This window comes from Physeter macrocephalus, chromosome 18 (genome assembly GCF_002837175.3).
Source record: "Physeter macrocephalus isolate SW-GA chromosome 18, ASM283717v5, whole genome shotgun sequence".
NCBI classification, from domain to species: domain Eukaryota; kingdom Metazoa; phylum Chordata; class Mammalia; order Artiodactyla; family Physeteridae; genus Physeter; species Physeter macrocephalus.
Genome location: NC_041231.1, coordinates 95,179,586 through 95,188,716, shown reverse-complemented (window position 1 = coordinate 95,188,716; position 9,131 = coordinate 95,179,586). Strand labels below are relative to the sequence as shown.

The 9,131-nt window shown below is 42.6% G+C and overlaps 1 protein-coding gene across 3 annotated transcripts; it reads left to right on the top strand.

Annotated features, from left to right (window-relative positions):
* Window positions 1-963: 963 nt before the first annotated feature.
* Window positions 964-7,436, top strand: FAM8A1 (family with sequence similarity 8 member A1). 3 transcript variants are annotated; one of them, XR_003676946.2, is made up of 6 exons: window positions 964-1,797; window positions 2,892-3,012; window positions 4,640-4,763; window positions 5,270-5,409; window positions 5,800-5,939; window positions 7,158-7,227. XR_003676946.2 is itself a non-coding variant. In XM_028479388.2 (5 exons), exons 1-5 carry the CDS (start codon window positions 1,083-1,085, stop codon window positions 5,804-5,806), a joined length of 1,107 nt encoding a protein of 368 aa, XP_028335189.1. In that variant the 5' UTR covers window positions 964-1,082; the 3' UTR covers window positions 5,807-6,122. The 3 variants fall into 3 exon arrangements, 2 of the variants coding, with proteins under 2 accessions (XP_028335189.1, XP_023977840.1); XM_028479388.2 differs by lacking the exon at window positions 7,158-7,227 and having other exon boundaries at window positions 5,800-6,122; XM_024122072.3 differs by lacking the exon at window positions 5,800-5,939 and having other exon boundaries at window positions 970-1,797; window positions 7,158-7,436.
* Window positions 7,437-9,131: the final 1,695 nt, after the last annotated feature.

The window sequence follows — 9,131 nt, the reverse complement described above, 5'->3', positions numbered from 1 at the left end:
AGCAAAGTCAAGAGTGATTATGGGAATCATTGTTAACAAGTGTAACCCACAATACCTGGCCCCTGTAGATCTCCTGTATGGGACTGGGGATACAAAGATATATTCCTATCACTTAACCAACTTAAGGACATAGGAAGGTGTATTAAACTATACATATGTAAGGTGCCATATATAGTTCAGAGGAAGGGGAAATCGTGCCTGGGCTTCGGTACTCAGAGGAGGCTCCAAAGCCCTGGGATATGAACGGGGCCTTGCTTAACAGAAAATAAAAGGCAGGCACCAAAGGCTGAGACAACGGGTCTGAGGAAAGGCACAGTTTTGCTGAAGTAGGCTTGTGTCTGCAGCAGTGGAGAGTAAGATATTATGGACACAGGTCAGCTCCAGGATAAGGACAGAGTCTAGCTCTTAAATCAACATAACTCCTCTTTTCTCTTACAATCAAGACCTCTGCCGCTGAGCCATACTATCTTGATAGATCCCAGTATGGTTTGGTTATCAATTTCTTATCCTCTAAGGGGATATGCCTCATATCACCTTGAGCACAGATGGGCGAGGACCAGTTAACTGGAATGAACGCAGGCGGAAACAAGTAACAAGCCCTGTGCCTAGAGACCAAAACTGTCGCGGCCCCAAACAGAAAAGGCGGCGCCCAGCCCTGGGACCTCTCTCTGAAATCCTCTTCCTCCATCAGCTATTTCTCCCGGAGCAGCCTGAGTCCACATCCCGTGAGATTATCTGGAGAAGCCTCGGGACTCCAACTTCATTAAAACCACCAGAGGTGTGTGTCTGGGGGACGGGTGATAGCCTGGGCCCCTCAAGCGATAAGCCCACGACGCCCAGCCGAGGAGGAGTCCTCCTGCCTCCCAAGGCTCTGAGAACCAAGGCCCACTCTCACGCCCCGCCTCCTTGCTCCGCCCCGGCGACGCCGACGAGGGGGTGGGTTTCCGCTTCCGGTGGCGGATTGTTGACGCCTGCGGCTGCGGCTGCGGCTGCGGCGGTGGCTACCGGGCCGTTGGGGAGGGGCCAGTGGGGGAGTGAGACGGCGCAGTGACAGGACCGCCGAGTGTGCTGCTGAGGCGACGATGGCGGAGGGGCCGGAGAAAGCCCGAGGCCGCCCTCCCGGGCAGGACGACGGCGGAGGGGACCACGAGCCCGTTCCTTCCCGAAGAGGCCTTCCCGCCGCCGCCCCACGGCCCCGGGACGGGCCGCAGGCCGAACCCCAGGCTCCGGGCCGGCCCCCAGCCCCGGGCCTCGCTCCCCCTGCGGCCGCCGCCGAGGAGTCGGAGCCGCCGCGCGAGCCCGAGAACGGCAGGGAGGCGGGCTCTGGCTCCGGCCCCGGTGCGGGCCTGCAGGCGCCGGCAGGCTGCGAGGCGCCCGAGGCGGCGGCGCCGCGGGAGAAGCCGGCGCGGCTGAGCGCCCGCGAGTACTCCCGGCAGGTGCACGAGTGGCTGTGGCAGTCCTACTGCGGCTACCTCACCTGGCACAGCGGCCTGGCCGCCTTCCCCGCCTACTGCAGCCCCCAGCCGCCCGCTCCCAGCTACCTCGCGGGCGCCGCCGCTGCTCCGGCCGCCGGGCCGCCGCCCCTGCAGCTGGGCTATTACAACCCCTTCTACTTCCTGAGCGCCGCGGCCGCCGGGCCCGAGCCGCCGGCCTCCGCCGGCCTCACCGCCTCGGCTCCGGTCGCCGGCCCGGGAGCCCGCGCGCCTCACGTGCAGCCGCCGGCCCGGGCAACCACCGCGACGAGGGTAGGACCCGCCGCCGCCTCGCGAGCCCCGAGCGAGACCGGGCGGCAGGCAGGTGAGAGGCTCTTCGGGGAGCGACCTGGGGGCGGGGCCGGCGGGCCCCTCTCCGCTGTCACCGCTGCCGCGCTCGCCGTGGCGTCTGCGCGTCTGTCAGCTCGCAGGGTGTTCAGCGCGGCCCTGCGTGCGCCTTCCCTTAGACGTAGCGCTTCGAATCGGTTCCCTGGCTCCCCGGTTTGGTGGTCTCCACGTGCAGAGAAGTCTTTGCTCCTCAAAGCGTCCTCTTAGCCTTCGTCTCCACGGTGTGGAGTGAGATCCGAAGCTTAATTCACACTCAGACGGCAAACCCGGCTTGGGGGGAGGGGAAGTTTTGACTGGTGTTGCTGGAAAGAATCCAGACATGGATGTATTAACTATATTATCTATAGTTAATATGATTTTATGAATTAGGGACAGTGGAACTGACGGATATTAAAGGAGATTTTCATGAATGCAAATGGAATTATGAACCTTTGGGCCTTGGCTTCATCTTGTGTGTTGTCTACTTCTGTATGGGAATTAGAATATTCTGAATCACTTACTTTTTGGTGTATTATTTAGACTTTTTGTTTACTTTATCCAGCCACAGATAATATGGGACAAGACCTAGTTGCCTGAATTTGATTCAGAATTTAGGATGGCAGCTTGATAATCAGTGGATTTGTTACATAGAAAGCAAGACAAACTAAATGAATAAGGGGTAAGATGAGAGGCACAGGGGTTTACTTCGTACCGTCTACACTTAACCTTGATATTTTGCTTAAAAAAAAGTTTAATTTTGTGTCATAGGCTTCTAATCACCTGGAGTCTCCTTATTTGAATCCCTAGTGAAATGTATTGAGGACTTGAAATAATGAAATTTATCTGTGAAATCATTTCTAAACATTAAGGGGGTGAAAACAAGCTTTAAACTGCTCAGTAAACAGTGAAGTAGCGTTGCTGTTTTAATAACATGCCCTATTGAAGTCAATACCAATAATTGTTGCAGTTATAAAATTTTTTTATCAGCAAGTTGTACCTTGACTTTACATTCATTACCTAGCTTGGGTTCCAAGGCCTATGTGCAACGATTAGTTTTCCTAACTTTTTTCTTTTTTTTGTTTTAATTTACAGGTAGAGAGTATGTTATTCCATCCTTGGCCCACAGATTCATGGCAGAGATGGTGGATTTCTTTATTCTCTTCTTTATAAAAGCAACCATTGTCTTAAGCATTATGCACCTCAGTGGAATAAAGTAAGTTAAGGCCATTTGCAGAAGGGCTTTAATGTCTACTGTCGAGATCTTGCTTTAACTTTTTTTCATGCCTGCAAGTGACTATATGGATAATCTGTGTGCCAGTGTCAATGATTTCTTTATAGGAGCTTTGTCAGATTTGCTTTCTTGTTGGTTTTAAGAAATAACTACAAAAGAGAGAAAAACACTTAATAAATTTTGCAAGATGTGGGGAATTTCACCTATCAAAAGTAGGTGAAAGGAACCTCCAACCCTGGTTTGATTTTATTCACTATTTTCTTAGGCCAGTTGCAAATTTTTCTCTTAAAATCGTTTTCAGAGTGGAGTATCTAAACACAAAGGCATAAAGAGGTTTTGGTAGATGAACTATTAATAATCAGCTAGATGGCATTTCCAAATGGGGTTGCGTATACTGTCAGGCAAGTTCCAAGTGAACTGCAAAGTGAGCTATTTATTTGAATAATCTTCCCTTCAGATTAACAATCATAATAGCAGTTATCACTTGCTAAGCACTTTCTGTGTGCTAGGCTTTGTATGGATTCTTAATCTTGCCACCATTATAAAGTAGAGGTTAATATCTCCATTTTATAGAGATTGAAATTTGGGCTTACAATAAGTTAAGCCCAGAATTTACAAAGGCAGTAAGTGACAGTCAAGTTCAGACCCTGGTAATTAAATTTCAGGGCCCCTGCCAGGAGCCTGAATGTACTATGATTCTTCCCTGTCTCTCCCTCCCTTACGCCCTACACATCCAATCAAGTACCAACTGACTCCTTTCTGTTCAGTCTCTTGAATAACCTTCAACCCATACCATTTCCTTTTCACTGTCAGAATTTCATTTTTCATTATTGCTTCTCCCTAGTCCAGTCACTGCCATCACTTGCTTGGCTTATAACACAAGTCTTCTAACTGGTATCTCAGTTTACTGTCTCCTGTTTTATCTCAATTCAGTCTCTGATAGAAAACCAAAGAGATCATAAATTCTGATTCTGCCACTCTCCTGCCTTAAAATCCTTCAGTAGTTTCTCATTGCCATCAGGGTAAGTCTTATTAATGTCCTCATATATTTTAACAGATACCCTTATTTCTTAATCACTCACCTCTCACACTTAGTTATTTGAGCCCCACACTGAACTGCCTACAGCTTCCATCATACTCTTGCTTAAAGGCTTTCTCTCTTGTTAACCCCTCTCTGAAATTTCTCCCTTCTTAGTCTGGCCAACCTCTCTTCATCCTTCAGATCTCACCTTAAACGTCATTTTTGGGAAGCCTCCACTAAGTTAAGTGTGCCTGGTACGTGTCTCCAAGTACCCAATGATTCTCTTTTATAGCCCATTTCCCACTTCATTATTATTTATTCTGCTTTACCTGCTGGGTTAGAAACTCTGTGAAAGCAGAGACCATGTTGAATTCACTTGCCATTTTATCCCCAGGACTAGTACAGCGCCTGCTCACGGTAGTACTTATTTGTTGAATAAGCTCATGAATGTTTTGTGAAACTTGACAGTTGGAAACCTAAAGATTAGTTTATAATTTCAATTAAAGTTTTTGATTTACACTAATGAAAAAAATCAATGCAACTGCTCTGGTAACTAATTCTTTGTAACCAAAAACTATTTTTTTGTAGGGATATCTCTAAGTTTGCTATGCATTATATAATAGAAGAAATAGATGAAGACACATCAATGGAAGACTTGCAGAAAATGATGGTTGTGGCGCTTATATACAGATTATTAGTTTGTTTTTATGAGGTAAGCTACTGACTTCAGCAAATATTAGTATTGAATAATCTAAATTTAGATTATCAGCCCAAGACAAAAAAGTAGTGGAAATTTTTTTTTTAATCATGTATTTGTCAAATGTCTTTATTTTTTTCTAAATTTCCTTTAACATAATACTTTCCAAGTTAAAACTTTCGGAATGGAGACATTTTTCAGTTTCTTTGTAATACATTTCAGTCTTGTTGTCCAAAAATATATTGTAAGTTGGTTGTGGAACTTGAAATGCATCTTTCCATAGAAGCAACTTGCTAAAAAATATAATGGGTCATAGAGAAATATTACAGTAGATATCTTGTGGTATTGAAGATTAGTTAGAGACCTGCAGAAATGCATTAAAAAGGTTAACCCTTAAGCATTCTATGAAATTCTTCCAACTTGAAAAATTTAAAACATGAATCATATGGCAGGAAAATTTACCTTTAAAATTGGTATAGTTGAGCCAGTAAATTATTTCAAAATTATCCTTCTTTCCTTAGATAATTTGCATTTGGGGAGCAGGTGGAGCCACCCCAGGGAAGTTCCTGCTAGGGCTTCGAGTTGTGACATGTGATACATCAGTGCTTATTGCACCAAGTCGGGTTTTAGTGATTCCTTCCTCAAATGTTAGCATTACAACGTAAGTTCTTTTTTTAAGCTTAATGTATTATGTACTTATGAATTGTATTGATTACTTAAAAATTATTTTCATAAGTTATACCATTTGATAAAAGTATTTTTAGGATGTTGGTTCTTCATGGCATATAATAGGCTTACATTTATTAAGTTTAAAACAAAGTTTGAATGTTTTCAATGATTATAGATTCCTCCTTCAGTATACATCTTCAAAGGTAAGCATTTTATGAACTGTAGGTCTCAATGAGAGGAGGATTTGGGCATGGCTGCTCTCTATATCAGTGCTCCAGGCCTAGCTTTATTATTCTCTAGATCTGTGGATATTGGAGTTTAGTTACTGCTCTGCCTTGAAGCTTCCATTTGGTAATACCTGTCATTATCCCATCTTGAATAGGCAATAAGAATTTTGACAGCTATACATGCGTGCATCCTGCTCCTAAGTGATAGAGCTTGTAATACTTCCAGTACTCATGGCTAGCTGTTGGCATCTGGCTCTGGGGGAAGGTACAGATAGTGATAATGGAAGTTGTGGAGGTGAGTAGGTGGTAATCAGTTGAGCAAAACAGGATACTGGCTGGAATTGCTGCCAGAATGATTCAAAGTTGGGTTGTTTAAACAAGAGACTAGAAAAAGCCTTGAATTTGCTCACATCTTTAAAATTTCCTTACATTTTTGTGATTCTAATAATCCTGGCTATTACTTTTTTTTTTTTTTTTTTTTTTTTTTTTTTTTTTTTGCTGTTCGGGGGCCTCTCACTGTTGTGGCCTCTCCCGTTGCGGAGCACAGGCTCCCTCTCCTGTTGCGGAGCGCAGGCTCCAGACGCCTAGGCTCAGCGGCCATAGCTCACGGGCCCAGGCGCTCCGCGGCATGTGGGATCCTCCCAGACCGGGGCACGAACCCGTGTCCCCTGCATCGGCAGGCGGACTGTCAACCACTGCACCACCAGGGAAGCCCTGGCTATTACCTTTAATGAGCGTCAATAAGGGCTAATATTTATTGAGCACCTCATTAACCAGGAACTGTTTTAAAAACATTGCATATGTAGTAACTAATTTAAGATAGGTACTATAACCCTCTTATTACAGATGTGTAACACAACTAGTAGTTGGTAGAAAATGAATCTGAAACCAAGCAGTCTGGATTCAGAGCGCACACTCAGCTGCTGTGTTATCCTATAACCGTTCAGTGCACTGAAAGGCAGAAATCTAATGTTAGTAGGACAATTCCCCCTTCTGAGCTACTGTTGAAAGCTTTTTAAAGCTTTCCTTAATCACAGAAGCCCACAAAGAAAGAAGAGATCTGATTGAAATGCTGGTGCTCTTCCTAGAAGGTAGAAAATGGGACTGTGTTAAGTGTACTCAGTTTAGAAGATCGTGAAAACACACTAAAAGTATAGAGGTACTAAAAGTAATGTGACTATAGAAAGGGTTAAGTAAAGGGAATAGTTATTCTAGTCTTCTGTCAAAATACTAGAAACTACTGTAAACTTTTAGTTCACATTCTAAGACATATTATTGCTTTTCATGTGCAAGTTCTAGTCTAACTTTTATGTTACGAAGTCTTTAGGACTAGCCCAGGTCGTTTGATCATACTTTGCTACTTGAAAGTAATTCAGTTATCAAAGGTTAAAACTCTGTTAATTATACTTTGAATATGTTTTAAATACATCTTGAACTTCATAGAATACTATTAATCTACATGTAATTGGTATACAACTTATCTGGTTTTTTTTTTTTTGCTTTAATTTTTTAGGTCCACTATACGAGCTTTGATCAAGAATTTTTCTATTGCTTCTTTTTTCCCTGCTTTCATCACACTGCTGTTTTTTCAGCATAATCGAACAGCCTATGACATTGTAGCAGGAACCATTGTGGTAAAAAGAAATGGGGTCAGATGATGCCCCAAAAAGCCCTGAATTCCATACTCTCTGGAATAATGACAAGACTAAATTATATATCAAGACCATCAGTATCCCTGGGTTACATTAACTGATGATTTAGAAATTAAAGCAGTTGCTCCATTGTGATGCAGGTGACTATGCTGAAAGTAGTGATTTTACTTGAATGTCAAAGAACTTTTCCAGAAGAAAAACCTGTTAAGTGTTAAAATTTTTAGATTGAACCGAAGGCAAGTGGTGTCATAATCAATAACGGACAGTATATACTTAAGATCTAGGGTATTAGAACTTGCTGAAAGCATTTTCAGCTTTGAAATCTCCAAATGAAACTTTAAAAACTTATTTTGGTTTATCCCAAAATGATGGAAAATGTCCAGTTGTGTTTTGTGAACACACTCATCTCTTAGTTAACACTTCTTGAGGAAGCTTTTGTCTTTGCTTTTTGGGGGGAGGGAGTGGGGACACACATTTGATAAGCCACTTAGCGCCCATCCCAGGAGCTGGTGAGTTAGCTGCAAGAGAGAGAGGGGAAAGTGAGGCCGGCCTAGCAGTTCCCTGACTTGAAATTTTAAAATCTGTACTGCAGTTTACTGCAGGAATGATGTAATAACTTTATAACTATTCTTAATGCCTAAACATGTATTTGGGGACAGATTTTTTGCATGATGATGAAAAAGTATTAAGTCATATTGCTATCTTATCCTATTTTTTTTTTTTTTTTTTTTTTAAAGAAAAAGGTAAGTTAGTGATTGCTTTTAATGGGGTTGGTGGGGAGGGTAAGTTTTCACTGTAAATTTACATTGAAACTCATGTGCAAGTGTTTTCAGTGCCCTAAATCAAACCACAAATATGTGGGGAAAAGCAGTCCTATCAAACTTGCATATTTACTGTAAAACAATATTCCCAGTATGTGCACAGCATGAAGTATTAGTGCTTTTCAGTGTTCTAAATATAACTTCTCTTTATATACAGGATATTCACATACTAGTTTCCTTATATTATATTGTTCCATAACTTAACTTTTGAAGCATCAAGGAATTAAATAATAGCATTTCATGATTAAATACTAGTAGCCTGTGAAATACTTACCAGTTTTCCCCTTAGGGACTCTTCTCTGTAACAAGGAAGAGTAGCATTTCCAGACATTATTCCAAGTTCTTCGCTTCTGTGGGCCAGCAGCTCATTTGGGGCCTGCCAGGGATGATGTTTTTGAGGGAAATGTTAAGTAACACTTTGTGTATTGCCATTTTAATTTATTCTTCGATTGCATAGTTGTAGAGCTTTAAGTGTGTGTATGTGCTTTTGTTAGATGGCCCAGTTAGCTGTGCTGAGGTATATCTGAACTAAAAGTTTTGTTTCTTAGGCATTTTCTGCATCTCTGTTATTTTCCCCCAAAACACTAAACTGTGTTGAACAGTTCATAACTAGGGTGCTTACATGATCAATCTAGGCTTTATTTTGGTCTTAACAGCAAATACATTTGCTATTACTATATCAGTTTTTAAAGTGTTTTTTTTTTTTTACATTTAAAACGTGTGAATATTTTCAATTTGTTTATAGAAACCTTAACAGTGTCCTTAATGCCCTTTCTTATTGTAAAATTTCATAAACCATGAACCATGGTTTATAATTTCATGAAAACCATGAGCCATGATTTATGGTTTTCATAAACAATGCTTTACAAAATAATTTTATAGTAAATCCATCAAAGAAAGCCTATTATTAGTTAAATGTCAAAATACTAAACAGGGCTTCCCTGGTGGCACAGTGGTTGAGAGTCCGCCTGCCGATGCAGGGGACACGGGTTCGTGCCCCGGTCCGGGAAGATC